Below are 18,960 nucleotides of genomic sequence, written 5' to 3' on the forward strand. Positions count from 1 at the left end.
CAAACCACTGAACTGATTTTGATAAAATTTAGTATGAAGCAAGCAACCCCAAATAAAGGACATATACTACAAAACATAGTTAGTACATAATTTTGTTGTAATTAATTTTTATGAAAATAATGCAGGAGATTAACATTAGACATGCGATTCGATGCATTTATATTCCGAACGATTTCCAGTTGACATTTTGTAACAAAACGAAACCGTTTGACATAGTATATGTATTTATATACCAATATGTAACGGTGGCAAATTCCTGAAGTATTGCAGAGCAATAAACAACACGGCACGGTAAGCTACATTGTACAGAGTAAGCGCAGATGGCAGAGACAACCCATACACTATCTGAGTACAAGGACACTGGCTCATAACCGAGACAGTGGCTAACCTATGAATACCAATCATTATGATTTGCTAAGGTCTCTTAGACTAGTACACAGAGTTTCCGTGGGACTTTACGATTGGAGACGTTCGTAATTATTATCTTTTATATATATATATATATATATATATATATATGTAATAAATATATTTTTAATGCTTCCTTGACTGTATTGTGAATATTTAGCACGTAAAGCCGATAATTATTACATGTTTATAGATAACGGCTTAATATGATGTCGTTAATTTTAATATATGGCTAATACCTCGAGTAGATTAGAGCAATAAACTACGTACAAATTAAATTCAATTTCAAGGATTGAGCATAATTAAATTGAGTAGTAAGCCGTTTGTAAACTACATATACCTAATAAATACCATAGAAATTATAATTGGATGTCGGATGTTTACTTTTGTATGACTATTAGTATTGCATTGCATGCGGTCGAAACTAACCCATATTTTTGGACGAAAATCGAATGGCTTTTGTGTGTCTGTGTGTGTGTTTGTGTGTGTGTGTGTGTGTGTGTATAATAAATACTAAAATATGTATGACAATCATTGATGTTCCCTATATTATAAATGTAGCCAAACGCTACGTTAGTATTTTTTGTAATCAAATCTAAATAGTGATTCATCGCGATTAGATCGAATTTAAATGTTTAAGGTCTTCTTCGGATCATTTCACTGAGTTCCTTACATTTCTTTTACATATGAAATTTGCATTTAGAAAAAAAATAAGTATTTAAAAAAGATCACACTAGGAACAAAATAAACAATGCGTCAGTGTAACGTTAGAATTATAAGTTTTAATGATAAACCAATTTGCGACCGTGACTTAAATAATTGTTTTATTTCCTTAATTTTCAATACGATCGAATAAAAACGGTTAAAATTTACATTTAAATACATATTGCCATACCTACGTCTCGGCGCCAAAACAAAATACATAAATAAATATCAAGCTCCTAAGTTCACGTTTTATCATCTAACAACAAGCATTACATTGTATATTATAATTAAGTAGAGTGACATTTTGCGGTAGTATCTTTCTAGGTTGTCCCAAAATTGGCAAGTTTACTAATATGGGAAGAAATAATGCTGGCCGTTATCAAGTTCTAATAATATACGACATGCGCTTTCTGAATCGGGTCCACGATACATTTTAAAAAGCCGTACTGATTTTCCCACGGATTGTATGAACTTTTGTGATCGTATAAGGTTTTTTTGTATCGATGTGGCTGATGTTTTTAATAATTACATATTTATAATTCTGTAGGTTAATTTTAAATAGAATATAAAGAAAAAAATAGTGATGATTTTGGTAAGGCAACAACATTCTGTCACAAATATTTTTTTGTTTTAAATAAAAACAATGTCTGGTTAAAAGAAATAGCGTCTTAACACAACCGTTTCTATGATTGAAATTATCGTCTTCGAAAACACCCAAAAGAACGAAAATTATTGGTGATATATAATATACTAATTAATTATTGAAATATAAAACATTCGATACGGTTTTTTATTTTAAAAGTGTCGATACTTTATATCGATAATACCCACCACTAGGCAGCGACCGTCCAAAACGTGACCCCTTGCGACAAACGGCGCGCGTGACGATTCCGAAAGCGTTCCGATATGTCAATAATTTATTTATGAGGTTATATGATTGAGTATAATTATAATTTGTATTCGTTGTTCAGAAATTACACATAAGAATATTATGTAACAAAATATATTTTTTAAGATAACTGGGACAAATTTTATTGGTCAGTTCAAATCAAAATATTCTTTATTCAAGTTCTAAAAAGCACTTTTAAATTGCCATTTTTACCACGGGTTATGAACGTTTTACAGATCAAAAGCTATTATGTACCATCATTTTGTAATTTTTGTAAGCTTTTATTTAATTTCATTTGTTGTTATGAGTGGGGTCCCATCTCAATGAAATGCATTGAAATTTAACTTATTTCCATCCAACCGATTGAATTGATTTTTTCGAGTCATTTAGTACGTATATATTTTTTTAAAATGAATAATATTAGTACATTTTAAAATAATCAGCGTCAAGCAAACATGTGATAGTAAGTTAAATTTCAAATTTACATTCACGTCTACATTTACTACGTCAGCCAAGATATCACGTCCATCAACCAACAGTGTGGCGGCTGTTGGAAAAATCATCAAGCCCTCGTCTTAACAGATCGTCGGTTGTATTTACTTTAGTCTACAAAATATATATTATTTTTAAATAAAATAAACATAAAACTCTTATCCTTATAGATATACATACTACATTTAATACTTGTGAACTATAATAATTTATGTTTGACTATTCAAGGTTTTATTGGTTAGTGATGAAGACCTCCTAAACTAAGTTTACAATAAAACTTTCGACTATTATTCCCGGTTTTAGCTTCATAAAGTTTCAGAAGTCCAACTTTGCTTTGCCTCCTATGTAGAAACAAGAAAGATATACGACCGTATTCATACCCTCGAAGGAGTTATCCAATTACTACTCCGGTACTGATAGTTTAAGATTACCATATTTCAGAGCATCCGTTTCAAACGCTTTATGTGCGCAATAACCTAATGTAATTTATTTGTATTTAAAAAGTTAATATATATTGCAGTGAGCAGTTGCCAACCGTAACAGATGACTTTATGATGTGCTTATTTGTATAGTATATAAATGTGAAGCTAATTAGATACATAGCTGAGGCTAAATAAAGCAATATAATGCAAATTGGTCTCGCGCAATACGATATTCAAATGTAAGAAGTTCAATATGTCTTAAAATGTGTGGGTGATTTATGTATTGAGACCGACGCGTCAGAAGCAAAGTGTATTAAGTGAGCTAGACAAAAAGTTGTCATTTACATTCGTGCTTCCATCATTTTAAAATAAATTAAAGATGTAGGTATTTGTTAAAATATATTTTATTTTCACTGTTGTCCCTACAATGAAGTAAAATTTGGCATTGTGTATCATGTAATAGGATGTAAGTAATTTTGTCTTCTAAATGATGTAGAGACAAAATAATAATAAATAAATATTTTTTTAACTAGAAATCAATCCAAGTACATCAGAGTTTTTGAGTTATTTAAAGCTAAATATGTAATAGAAACAAAACAGACACGAAAAATGCATGGTGAAATAAGCTCCTAAAAGGTTAGGAGGACTCAGCCTTAGTTTACTTTGACAGATAAAAAATAGTCTGATAATTAAGAGGTATATGTATTGATATATACTACGCTACCCTTACAATCCGTATCCATACGTGCACTAATTCGTGTCGCAACCCAAGTATACTGGACCTTTGGTATTCTGTCAATTATCAGCTTGTTAGTCTCTGATCGATCCTCGCTTACGCTGCAGTGGCGTCGTAACTTACTTAAGTTAATGTGTCAGCTGTGTGAGGTCAACGGGCGGCCCAGATTGCGCTATTTTGCTAGTTAGAGAACGAAATTCACCTATTGTAGATACCTACCCAGAGTTGTTTCATGTCGAATAGTTTAAACGTTTTCTGAAGCATTACGTCTGAAGATTATCAAAATCAAAATATACCTAAAAGATTATAAGAACTTTTAAATTATTTAAAAAAGTTTGCTACTTTCTTTATAATTATGAATTTGTTCAAAAAACTACGTATTTTGTATAAATTCTTCGCCTTATTAATTGTTTTACGGGCATGATTGTATGATTTTAAATTTAAGGAAAGTTTAAATATCCAAACAAACTTTCGCGTAAAGGCAATCGTTGTTTATGTGCATTTACTTGTGAAGTACAATCACTAGTGAATTAGTTTTCTTTTACAATACGGATTGTTGAGGCGTTACTATGGTATTGCTGGAGTAAAACGATTCTTACGACACCAATATAGAGACATAGAGGAGTGTTCCCCAGCGGTCCTCCTCGAATCGACTTTACATTGCTAGAAAGTACGCCGATATAATAATGATTTTTTTTTTGAGTTATTTTCTTTAAGCAATTGGTTAAAACCTGAAAAGAACTTACCTTGAGTCTTAGGAATGAAAGATCTCTCACGGGTACCGTCTTCCTTGAGACTTTGATTTCCGTTTGTAATACTTCCATAGTGCTGATGTCTTGAAAACCATGACGTTCCAACTCCAAGCAAGTTCGCTGTACTTGTTCTATACACGGTGAAAAAGAACAGAATCTTCCACCTGAAAATTAAAGTAATAGTTGATTTTATACGTAAACTTGTAGTGACTCATGACTTAGTTCGGAGAGGGATTGTAGATTAAATTATAAAATTAAAACTACGAAGAATATAAAGGTAACTTGATGATCTTTTATTTTTAATCGACTTTATTATATATAGGTAAAATTATTTTATGTATGTTATAGGGATATATAGTCTTTTTTTCTTGAAGAATAGATTTTTTTACGTTGGTTCAAGTATAGCTTCAAGGTGGCCCCGTCTCAATTTTATTGGTATTGTATATCGTTCAATTACTATTATTCGAAGCGTGCATTCAGGCAATTTATGGAAATAGTTTTTTTTTTTTTTGTAAAATAATCTACTTTTATAGAAGACAAAATATCTTTCAAATCCATTTTTTTCAAGTACATAAATAAATTTAAATAAGAACCAATAAGTTTAAATAATATTTATAATACTAGAAAAAATTATTAAGCGATATTAAAAGGATTTTATAAGTCAATGTCGTAAACGAAGTTCGACTAATGTTTCCTTCGTGTGATGGACTGGCAGTTTCAATAACGGGACATTATGTTCCGATGATACAGTTTAAACATTTTTACATGGTAAAAGCCCGAAACATATCTTTAATGTGCCGCCGGTTCTTATCCGTCAAATCTTATCGACCAATAAGGACAGCGAACGTCACTCACTCTGCCAATCTGAGTTGTTGTACGAGCTTATCGCAACGGGGGGTGATTTTCAAATTGTGTACATTTTAAAATGTGTATCGCGTGTCTGGTTGATATAATGGGCGTTGTAGCGGTATATTAGCATAATGCGGCCGGATAGAGAGGTAATGAAGCCATTACAGGGGATCTCATGCGCATAGGTGGCAAAATATGTAATATGTTATCTTAATGCATCGCGAGTCACGTAGCTTTGTGTCGATCAGAGCTCCAGGGTGCTTAGTTTTATGGTGGGGACGTAATCAAGAATTATTTCAGCCTGCAAGCACTTTAGCTTAAGCTATCATTTATTATGTGTTTTCCAATTCTTATGTTGCCAATTTAGGAATGATATACAATTACTAACTTTATTTTGCGAAATATTTAACTTTTTTTACTTCTACAACGATTACACTGGTTATTATTCATTTAAAAAAAATGTAAACATGGATTCATTAGTTATTTATATAGAAGCCTGGAATATTATTTAGAAAAAAATATCACTTTCATAAAATGCGAATACACAATGACAGTACTGTACTGTGTCAGAGGTCTCGTCACGTAAGGAGAAGGATTGTGAGTTATTCGACCATGCTTCTCTAATGCGGCTACTCATGGCGGGTATTGTGGCTCTTTCGACGCATGTCATAAGCACAATTAAACACATCATATTACCGAATTTGAATCTTAGCGTCTAACACAAAAAGGTGATAATTCATCTATATTGAATTCGATTAGAATCTTTTACTAAAATAATGCATATATGATGCTGAAAGAATTAAAGCAGTTTAAAGTAATCCCGATCTAAAAAATAGCAAATGTACCTTTTACCTATATTAAATATAAAAACCACAATCCACTAAGGCCGTTGTATTGATAACCCATCAGAGGTACATATAGCACAACAAAATAGCAAGGAAAGGGTTTAACAATGGCCGTTAGTCATCCTCCGTGGTTGCGACAGAGTAGGTCACGGGACTGGAATGCCGGCTAATTGACAGACTAGTGAGGACATCAGCGCCGGTATATTATACGAACTGACGTTGCTAAAAGCTGAACTATGAGCACAGACTAAAAATATTTTACCGCCAAAATTATAGACGGCCTGATATTGACGGATTAGTGAGCATATCAGCTATGCTTAATTATGCGAATCGACGTTATGAAAGATTATTGCAAATTTATGTAAAATTGTAAAATTAAAGTACGCAGTTCATGAAAAATAAATGTTTGTATACATTGTCGCTATTAGATTCGAACTTTTATGGAAGAAAAAACATAAACAGACATATAATATTTTAAAACTCAGAAATTCTAAAAATATATAATATATATATATAATATTTCGGTGGCGGTTAATTTTTTTTATTTATATATATATAATAATAAGGTATATATTGTTAACCTATGCATAATTTTTCATTTTTCTTATTTTTTCACATATTCTTTCATTTCAATTTCAACATTTTTCAAAAATAGAACAACTATCAATATACAAACTATTGAGCTTACTTCCGTTCTAAAAATTAAAAAATGTTGGATTAAAAAGGCAACGCTTTCTAAGTGACTACGTAATCGGAACCTATTCATTGTTGCTATGGTTTGAGCTAACTCTATTAGCCATAACAATAGGTGATGAACCAGATAGATAAAACGAGTCTTTTATCAATTAAATAATGTAATTTTTGAGTTTGAAAGTCGCTACACAATGATGATTATATATTTATGTGAGTTAAGTTTCTTCATATCGTTCTTTCCAGATATGTTTAATATAATCAAAATAAATATGAGAATAATAAAAATATTTTTAAAAGTTATATAATATTATAAAAGTAATTAAATTTAATGAAGTTTCTTCATATCGTTCTTTCCAAATGGGTTTAATATAATCAAAATAAATATGAGATTAATAAAAATATTTTTAAAAGTTATATAATATTATAAAAGTAAGTAAGTTGTTAAGTACCGAGATGGCCCAGTGGTAAGAACGCGTGAATCTTAACCGATGACCACTAAATTTTCATGTGCTTAATTTGTGATTATAATTCATCTCTTGCATTACGGCGAAGGAAAACATCGTGAGGAAACCTGCATGTGTCTAATTTCACTGAAATTCTGCCACATGTGTGGATTACACACCAACGTGCGTTGGAGCAGCGTGGTGGAATAAGCTCCAAATCTTCTCCTCAAAAAGAGGAGAGGAGGCCTTTAGCCTAGCAGTGGGACATTCACAAGCTGTTACGGATAAAAATTAATAGGTTTAAAAGATCAAATGGATATATTTTTAGCAGCAGGATACTATTTCAAAACCGGGGAAGCACCGATTTTATCAAGATTAGGCAGAATTTAAGGTCCAGGCGTGGAATGCTTTATAAGAGGGCTCTAGTCCAGTCGTGGGACATATACAGACTTATACATAACTACTATTAATTGCAACATGTATATAAGATAAGGTTTATAAATTACGAGTGTTCGCCCGCATGTTAGGTAAGGGTGGAAGGTGTTAGTGTTGGGTAGAAGGGTTGTTATAAAAAGTAGCACATGTCCTTCCTCGGAGTTCAAGCTTCCTTCGTACTAAATTTCATCAAAATCGGTTCAGTTTTCTAGCCATGAAAGCCAGACACACAGATTTAAATATATTATTTGTAAAATAATTTAAGTTATATACCATTTGAATTGTTATAAGCTTTAAATGTACGATCGCTTTCGATGTTATTTTATTACGACGATCTTGTTAAGATGTTATTATTATGGTATCGCAGTATAGCTTAACACGTTTGATAGGTCATCCTTGATTGGAGCTAATGTAGGTTTTACGGGGTCATAGAGTCTAATCCTGACTGTGAGATTTTATAGTAACGTACTTGCTATTTCGTAATATTCCTTTTGTATGCTGTAATCCTAAGTACCGATTTGTATGAGGGATGTAGTCACATTTCATTACGTTATCGATAAGGAAATATTTTTATTTATTTAAATGCAAATGACGATGATTTTTTCGGGACTGCTGCACGGGGAATATTACAACAGTATGCACACAAATGCACTCTCTATCGCCTCGGTCTCATAATCGGAAGGCACGGCAAATCCGACTAGACCAGAAATAACTTAAGAATACCTACGAGTATAAGCAGCTCTATGGGCTTTCCAACCATGGGAGTGTAGCTTACTTCCAAACACCAGACTCTTAAAAAGAATTTCTTGACAGATAAAACTGATTAACTTTTTTTGACCCGGCCTGGATAAAAAACGTCCTCTGGATTTATTTAAAAGCTAGCCGTTAGTTCAAGTAAACAAATGACGTTTTTTCGATTATTAATATAATATATGAGTCGATATAGTTACTTTCACAGTAAAATTATAGTTTAATATGTTTCTGATTCGCTATATAGTATGTTTATATTATGTGGTGCGATAAATATATGCAACTATGTAAAAGTTGACGCTGAGAAATTAACAAAATATTAGCAATTATTATGTATGAAATATTTGTATATTTACTGAAATAACATAGAAAACCGTGACTTGTTAATAAGCATAGTAATTTTAAGCATTTTTGTAAATAATAGACTACATCGATACATTAAACGTCATAGCACATCACTAGCCACATATATCACAAAAGGTTTGAGTCCCGTCAGTAACAATAGTGGACAATCTATTGATGTATTAGCTTAGATAAAGGTAGTGAAATCATATGTGAGCCCTGTATTCAGTTTACCAAATAGGAATCAAATCGACCTTATATGAATATAAATAGAGTTTATTATTGAATAATTAAAAAAGTATAACTGCTATTTTGTGTATCGAAATAAGGTCACTTGGTATACGGATGTTGTATTGTTCTTAAGATTAAAAATAATTATAGCGATAATTAATTTTAAGTATTGTTAATGCGTTTCGAATGAACTGTCTTATAATTCGTAAAGGTCGCAAGTACCCTTGCGTATCATATCACTTAATTTTTTTTTTTTTAAATAATCGAAATATTTACAAATATATTATTTGTAAAAAACATATGATATTAAGGAAATACTAATATCCTATTTACCCATGTAATGAAGCGTCCAGCTTATTTTAAAAGTGGGTACGACAATAGCCCAAAGGGTCAGGAACAAACGTGCGACATTTACACCGCTAGGCCGCCTTTAAACCATTGTACTTTTGACGCTTCGAACCATCTCCTTGCAGTATCATGTCGGTCTGTTTATTTTATAACGTATAATTCTGCCTACAGACATTTAATAAGTACATACAATACATACATAAATATTTTTTTCTAAATTTTCCTGTTTCAATGAACGTCCTATTGTTCAAAATTTTACTTTGCAAGTACAGCCTATAATTCAAATATAATATGTATGCAATTATTTTTGCAGAGCAAGCATGCATATAGTCGAGTCAGGGCAAGTTCGTACGGAACGGGGCGTTCGTCGGGGTGGCCGCGCATGCGCCGTGCCCGCCCCCGCCTGGAGCGCTTACTATTATAAAATACCACCTATAAACTGCGAGGTAATTCAATGTAAACAATCAAACGAATGGTGATTGTGATGTCAAACAATATGTGTTATTCTTGAAAATAATTTTAATGTTTTAATTTCATCAAAAAGAGAACAAAATATGACCTTGGAAATAATAAATAAAAAAGGTAAGAATTTATACAAGCAGACAGACTACACCAAGTTACGTTCATGTCTTTATTTTTTGCGATAAACTACTTAAAAACATATTTTTATAAATGCAAGTTATGATACATGTTATAACGAAATAGTAACAAATCGATTGGATATATTTACGAATATCACAGTTTTAAAAGATTTTAACCATCAACCAAATGAGCCTGACTATAAATGAAATAATAATAAAGGAAGCGTTCTAGGACCTTTTAATTTCTTCTTTATATTTATATAGAGACGTAAGAAAACACGAAGACCTCAAAAATTTGAATTCTAAGGTAAATGTGAATATGTGTTATTATATACGTCAAATTTATACTGAAAAGATAATAAAGAAAAACAAAAATAAAACATGTGATATGTGGAGTTCACCGCACATCAAAGAAAATTCACATCAATTTCGCCAACAAAGTTAGCAGTTTAATAATTAAATTATTATACGGAGTCAATTCTTCACATTATTCCTTAATTATATATTTTTTATAATTATCATTATAGAATATTAATTATGTATATTGACATTAAATAACATTAATTTAGAAGACAACCTATATGTCTATGAAGAGGTTTGGCTAATGCTTGGACTATATTATTTCATAAAACAGCTGAACTACTACAATGTTTATCGTAAATGAATACTATTAACATAATTATGTAGGTATGTATTAATGTGTCTTATTTACGAGAGTTACCAATACGTTGTCGCTAACTTTTCTGTGATTATGGATTACTTTTTAATTTTATATTTTAGCAAATATGTTTTGTCAAAAACTGGAAAAAAATCGATTATTCTTAACATCAACAATAACAATGTCTTTATGCTTTTTTTATTCGTTAAATGATATAAATTATTTTTCAGATGTTACTATCAGGATACGAAACAATAAAAATTAAAAGACGATCCGTACCTAAATGTATAAGTACTGTTGTTACCAGTTTTCGAAAAATTACATCTTTAATTTACCATAATAGTAATATTTCATGACATTACTATACATGTAGATACGTTATAATAAGTTTATTTTTAATTCATATTGGACTTTCGAAAGATACACAAACTTCCATATTTTATATGTTACAATTAATTATTTATGTATTTCTATTCAATAATAAAAGCTGTCGAATTTGACAGCGAAAGGTAAGAAATGCCAATAAGACGTTATCTGTTGATTAATTCAATATGATAATTGTTGTAACGAATCAAATTGTATTTGTTTATCTCTCACTAGCAATTAGCATTGCAAATGCTATATTTTTTATAGTTGTTGTAGTCGGTTCAAACTAGACATAGCTGATTACATCTGTCTGTATTTAAACGATTTTATTATCTATACATATTAATCTTTTAAAACCAAAAATTTAATACGCGTATACAATTATAATAAGCTGTTTATTTTCATTTTGCAATAATAAAACGAGGAGTAAGTTGACTTTTACTATACAAAAAAAAAATTATTACTGAAAGTAGTTAAGCTTATAAATGTGCTGACAGTATAAAGTGAAAAATAAAATTGTGCCTATTTTTCTGCAAAGTATTATGTATGACTGATATATTTTTATTAAATTTACTTGGCTACATAAGGCATGTTAAACCAGATCCATGATAGCCAACTTCCAAGAGACGCGTTCAATTAATTTAAAGGGCATTCGTTAATTTTATTAATGCTCGAACCTAAATCTACGATCACAGGCGATGTGATCGCAGAGCCTTCTCATTTTCGAAATTAGCAAATGAATAAAAAAAAACTGAAAACCGCCAGCAGAGACAAGATAAAGAAATATACTGAGAGGTGCTGCGTTCGAGGGGCAAGATAACACCATTAACGCCGGGGAGGCTCGCCAACAAAACATTAGAGCGAGAGCGCGTATACCAACCAATTAATCAAATGACTCAAAAGCCCTGCCTTTTATTAAATAATACAATTTAGGTATGAAAACATACGGTTCAATTTCCAACAATCAATAGAGCGGAGTTACATCATTAGCTGCGGATGAGTATACGAATTTTGCGCACGCAAGAAAGGGATGGTATGCGATTGTAATGATAGCGAAATGAGTGAAGTAAGTTTTTCTCAGCCACCCAACCAGCAACATAATTAATGACGCTCGTGTCGCAGACGAATTTATAAATTGGGTTTATTCCGTTTTAACAAAGGAGACACAATTGATAGGAACGATAGTCCATCTACGCAAGCCCTACATAATTACGCAAGATATTTTATGCCTAAATATTTTCCCTCGAATTACTGTCTTTGTTCGAAACTATTAGGGCAAAAACAGATACGTATTAAGAAACAAGTTTCCAGGCATAATTAAGATACCCTATGTCCTGTACCCATGACAACGTGTATGCAAAATTTCATGATGTTTGCTTAAGTAGTTAAGACGTGAATAAGTAACAAAACAGATATACAAACTCACTTTTATATTTATAATAATACTAAGGATTAATTTAATATTGGTATAATTTCAATCATATATGGTATCATTTATAGCATACTGTGTTATTCATTTTAAAATTTTCACTTGAGATATAAAGATTTCGTACCTATGTTTATATAGGACAATCAAAATTTAAGTTATTTAGTTTAATTTTTAATGATCTGTCATTAATTTTAGTGAATTTAAGACAACAATTTAGGTATTTTGTTAAACGCGATCGATACAATTGCAATATACCATCAAATTTTATATCGTAGAAAGGAATTTTATTGTAGCCATAAATTAGTAACCGTTAAATACTACGATCGTATTTTCCTCTAACAAAATATATCGAAATCATCAATAAATTACGCCTCTGCTACGTCTAACCCCATAAATCGTTTTAAATACCTTTCCAAACAATAAATAAAAAGATAGCACGGTCGTACCTGTAAAGCGCATTATTTGTTTCGCATATAATAATGGGATATTTAGTGGGCGATATCAGTTAATACGGCGGGTATGGCATAAATCGGCGCGCGCGCAATCTAACATCGCGCCCCGCCCCCCGCGAGTAACTCACTGCTATCTTCCCCGAATATTGTTAATCAGTGTATCATTAGCTCTTGAACGGAACACACTAGTTGTTGTTTATTCCAACCTTTATTACCAACATAATTTTTTCCTACATTATTCCAAATGAGATGAAGCGGATCGGATACGTAAATACTAAATGACAATCGTGATTTCAAACTTGCACAAACAATACAAATATTCATGATAATAATTAAATTTCTATTTTTAATTCAAGACATTAATTAATAGCTCGGCTGTGAAAGAGAACATCGGTGGGAAAAGAAAAGAAATTCTTTTTGAGAGAGAGGTCTTTACTCACCAGTGGGACATATACCAAGCCATAAAGGCTTTATAATGTACTGGCAATACCTGACAGACTTTGTTTTGCCTCTTCATACAAATTTTATCAGTGTGGTTGTTTGAATGGTAAATAAGTTAATGTGCAACGCTATCTAATGGCGAGCTAGAACATTCTTCTTCCATATGTGTTAATTTTCTTGGTTATCGGTTAAACAGCGTCGAATTCTTTATTTATATGTTTAATTTTAAACACATATATACCAATATCAATTTTTATACAGAGCATTAATACAATATTTAGTTTAATGTTGATCATTAGCTGTGGCTTAATGTGGCTCGTTAGCTTTAAACGTTAAATATAGTTTATATTGGCTGTATTTTAATATTATTGAATGTTATAAGGGTACTTTAAATTGGCTGTAAATTTTGTTATAACTTATTATTACAGTTTGTAAGTAATTTGTAATTTATTATCTATGCCTCAATATTAGGGTATATTTTAAATTAAAAATTATAGAGCGATAATTTTTGTATTAAGCTCGATGACGAATTGTTAAACTAATAATAAATTTTTGAGAAAAAAAAAACACGTAATGTATACCGTAACTCCTAAGCCGGAGCAGATGGTGGTTGGCGCGCACGATAGCTCCATAGCGCACCATCCGATATAGATAAAGCTAACGGGGAGGCGCTGCTATAAATCCAAAAAACGAATGAAACATTATAATTCTGTCCTGTTCTTGCACATGAAAAATCTAGGCACCTCTATATCTTCTCGCTCTGTACTATAATAAAAATATAGCGAATTGGTACAGGAATAACTTATTATGAAGCTGGAAACAGCTGTTTAATCATAAATATTGGTAGAACTACACCTTTTCTTAATGATAGAAAAGGAAACCACAAACTGCGTTGGTTATTTTCTATGGAATCTGTATTCCGAACCGGTGGGAGCATAAGATTTTTTTTTAATATGACTTTTCAAAAGAACCTGTAGAAAGAAGCATATTTGAAAAAAATATATTTTGATTCTCATACCGTAAGAGCCTGTGAATGTCCCACTGCTGAGCTAAAGGCCTCCTCTCCTCTTTTTGAGGAGAAGGTTTGGAGCTTATTCCACCACGCTGCTCCAATGCGGGTTGGTAGAATTCACATGTGGCAGAACTTCAGTGAAATTAGACACATGCAGGTTTCCTCACGATGTTTTCCTTCACCGTAAAGCACGAGATGAATTATAATCACAATTTAAGCACATGAAAATTCAGTGGTGCTAGCCCGGGTTTGAACCCACGATCATCGGTTAAGATTCACGCGTTCTTACCACAGGGCCATCTCGGCTTTTTTTTGATTCTCATAACAAAAAAAATACATTTATATGAGAAAATAACGAAGATTAGAAAAGAAAAAAGACCGGGTGTCCTATATTTTATTATTGTATAAACATAAATAATTACGAATTAAAACCAATGACCATTACAAGCCGTTCCCAGTACATGGCAATAAAGTATTTTACAAGTGATACAAGAATGTACGGCAATCGGTGAGCGAGATCTCTCGTTGCTTTAACTTTATAAATACAGCGCTATTTATTTCTGGAAATCAGCCAACTCATCAATAAGGGTTCGGGTGTTCGCAGGCTTTGAGAATTGGAGTCGATATTCGTGGAAATGTTGATTGATGAGCTCTTGTTAAGCACATTTTCCGCATAGCAAAGAGAAGCTATCTATAGTAACAAATGGCTTGTAGTGATATTGAACATCTCGAGGGAATTTAACATAGCTTAAATATACTTTAAAATGTTCCATTAACCAAACCTCTGAAAGAAATTTCGGAAAATCTATCTTATATATATCTGGACTTCTGTCCTAATAAGTAATTAATATAATTAAACACGGAAATATGTTTCCGATTATTATTAGTATTTTGTATACGAAATGGTAATTAAATAGAACTTTGTAATAATAATAACTTTAATTAACATTTTTATTGTAATAACTATAGTGGTTTTGCACTGTTATTACATAGTAAAACAGATATTTAATTAGTATTTAATGTATAAATGTAACATATTTATTCTATAATTGTGATTTTATTGGGGTTATTGAGTTTATTATTTATATCTGATGATGTCATTTAAATTCAAAGGCGACAAGCCAACTGCAAGGAATCTAGAACTGAACCAGTCTATTTCCTCACTCTCTTAACCTGAAGGGACGGCTATCCAAAATCACCAGAGTGAGTTCTGGGCACAGAATCAACGACTCCGGGCTTTCCGAGACACGGTAATGTAAATGTTGCCAATTTCCATACTTCGGACTGCTACAGAGAATTTATCGTCAGAAAAACAATTAATTGGTCCGACACAAGGTTTAAGACCTCCGACTATACATAATGCGTTCTGTTTTATCTGCCTCTATGAAATCAGCTAATATATATATTTATTTGCAATTAGTAATCAATATTCCTACTAGTCAGGCATGATAGAGGATTACCAACAGAATCTGAGATTTAAAGGAAAAACGTGATTCGAGACAGTTATTTAACAGTAAAAGTGATATATTCGAAAACTAAGTCACGAAGCTGGTCATAAAACCTGACACTCGAAAATCTTCGTCACGATGCTTTAGTGAAGTTAGTTTACTTAGAAAAGTTGCAAATTCAGTTAAGGAAAATGTAACAAGACAATTGAATGGATTATGAAGAGATGCAATATAAAAAGTCCTGGAAATCAGTTAGCCAGTTTTAATTTTTTTGCATTTTTCCTCGTTTTTTTTTGGCTGGAATAAGTAAATAAGCAACAGAGGAGTTTAAACGTATTAAAATAAATAAAATTATATTAATATTCCCTAGATTATTGTTTAAGTGGGTAATTTTGTATGTAAACAGAAAATTTTGATCAATTTAAAGACGTAAAGTTCGATAATGTTTATGAAAACAATTGAATGCTTCAATCACTTTGGTTTCGGTACATTTTCAGTAAAATTGTTTTTACTACGAAAAATGAACGGTTTTCAGTCGCTTATGTCATTAATAATATTCTCGATTGTTCATAGTTTCACGTAAAAACTAAATTCGCTAACATGAAACTACAAAATGTTACTACTTTAATAGCGTGCTTCAATAGTGACTGTCGTTTGACCTCCGCAACCGGAAACCAGGACAAGTCATAAATTGCGTAGGTAAAGAAATAATAAAGAACGCTCTCAATTATCCTAATGAATTCGTAACACTGAATAATGTTTATATTATGTAAGCCGTTAGCAATCTTATCTTCCATTTTGCAATTACAATGCCAATAACGTCCGCAGAGGATTTTACTCGGTTATTATGAAAATTATAATTTGAACCTACGCTAAACCTAGTAACAGCCTGTGAATGTCCCACTGCTGGGCTAACGCCTCCTCTCCCTTTTGAAGAGAAGGTTTGGAGCTTATTCCACCACGCTGCTCTAATGCGGGTTGATGGAATACACATGTGGCAGAATTTCAGTGAAATTCGACACATGCAGGTTTCCTCACGATGTTTTCCTTCACCGTCAAGCACGAGATGAATTATAATAACAAATTAAGCACATGAAAATCCAGTGGTGCTTGCCCGGGTTTGAACCCACGTTCATCGGTTAAGATTCACGCGTTCTTACCACTGGGCCATCTCGGCTTTTTTTTAACCTACGCTATAGTATATAAGATATCAGATTTTTGTAGAATAAAATTATACAAAAATCTGATATCTTATAATATTATAACTGTAATAGTAATAACTAGTTTTTGTATGCAGTTATATCTATTATTATTATCATTACCGCGGTTTAAGAACAATACAGTATCAAATCACTTTTTACAACTGCAAACATTGAGATTTAAAACAGGATAGCTATGAAATCATATCCCTGGTTTTTTTTGTTTTTTTTTTTTTTAACAATGCTTATAGATACTTCTTTATTGGATAAATTTATATAATGAGCGGAAATTGCTAAACAAGGAAGAAGATACCTTACATATTTTACACGGATAGTTTATAATTTAACCGGCGCGACGGCTGGAATGTCAGATTGACATAATACATGTTCTAAAGGTATAAGAGAGATGTTAAGAATTTGTAATTTTTGACGTAAGTATTGGACGAGTGTCTGGCAAAGAAATTTTATAATTATTTATATGTCACTTGGTGGTAGGGCTTTGTGCAAGCTCCTCTGGGTAGGTACCACCTAGTGAGCTAGTGTAACTACAGAGGCTAGGGGTATAACAGCATTATTCCCAAGGTAGGATAGGTAAGGAACTTCTTACATCGTCAATGTTTATACGCGTTGGTAACCACTTACCATCAGGTGGCTCATATGTCCACCCGCCTACCTAAAAAAAATATATTTTATCCAAATAGAGTCATAATGAAACAACAATAATATATTTTTGTTTACGTTTATGTTTTGAGGATAAATATGTGATCTTACTTGAACTTTCAATTAGACAATATTTCTTTTTAATGTTTATATGAATCACCATATTTAGTAAAATATGGTATGGTATAATATGCGCCTACCTTTAGATTTATTTGCTTATATGAGATCTGCGAGGTTCCGGATTCCGTGTACAGCCAGTTGTTATTATTTCATGGTCTATTGCATTGTAATTTATTGAAAACTTTTCGTTGCCATGCGTTGAGAATAAACCGTGTATATATTTTTGGTTCGTAGGATTACAATTAGATTGAAAGCGTTCAAGAGCTATGCGCATTTTTGTCTATTTTATATTATTAATAATGTAAATATAACTATGTAACCACATATTTGTTTCAACATATAAAAAACACCGAAAAGCCTTAAATAATAGTGTCTCGAATAAAATCTAAAACTGAAACTAAATGAAAGAAATGAGGTACAAAAACACCGTTGGTTTAACTTAATCTTGTACTGAAATGATTAGCTTAAGCGTAAGCTCTTTATATAATAAAATTAAATAGAACTATTATATATTTCATCTGATTTTTTCCTGCAAATTAGTAGTCTTTAGATTTATCTTTCGAATTGTATATTTTAACAGACGTATCAAGAAGATGCAACGTAGTAAACAGGCAGCGACACATTCCGAAGATAGTCTGAAAAAGGTCATCGTATATCAAGGTGCGACTACGCGATTATACGGTAGCGCGACACCGTTGTATGTCGAGTGTCGCGCGAACATGTTGCCCGCTCCTTATACGCAATGAATGGCCGACTGTGCGTGTAGGTCGCCCCTATACGGCCATAAACCCGCAATTAGAATCTTCATTATTTTTTATTGGATAAATTAAAAATATACCAGTATTCACATAAATAATGTTTATATTAAAAATTCCATTTACAAATCTCTGCATCGTAGAAATATGCGTGCACTTTCATTTTCATTTACCTTAATCGTTTATAAAATCATTAATTTCCTTAGCGGAACTGTCGGCGCTTTAGTAAATCATTAAGGGACGTACCAATACCTCTCAGGTCGCACCGGAACGCATAAGGCAATAAAACTCATTCACACGTTCGTCAACTTAACAGGACCTTATTAAAAACGGTTCGCTGAATCGATTCCATATCGATACATTTCTCGATCTGATCTTCTCGATTGAAATTAATACAGTGCGTTTACGCGGCATGAGCTTGATTTAAGCACGGTTAGATATTTAAATTTATTCGTGTTCCATTTTGTGAATACTAGAACTCCATGTAAAACTTCGTTTG

General features: G+C 32.0%; 1 protein-coding gene across 1 annotated transcript in view; it reads right to left on the reverse strand.

The window, feature by feature from the left end:
- LOC126776382 (tRNA (adenine(58)-N(1))-methyltransferase catalytic subunit TRMT61A) overlaps positions 1–18,960 on the reverse strand; it is a 56,228-nt gene that overhangs the window by 20,145 nt on the left and 17,123 nt on the right. Inside the window, exon 5 of the mRNA XM_050498868.1 lies at positions 4,399–4,568. Coding sequence (XP_050354825.1) covers positions 4,399–4,568 — 170 coding nt within the window. The remainder of the gene's footprint in view (positions 1–4,398; positions 4,569–18,960) is intronic.

This window comes from Nymphalis io, chromosome 20 (assembly GCF_905147045.1).
Source record: "Nymphalis io chromosome 20, ilAglIoxx1.1, whole genome shotgun sequence".
Lineage (NCBI taxonomy): Eukaryota > Metazoa > Arthropoda > Insecta > Lepidoptera > Nymphalidae > Nymphalis > Nymphalis io.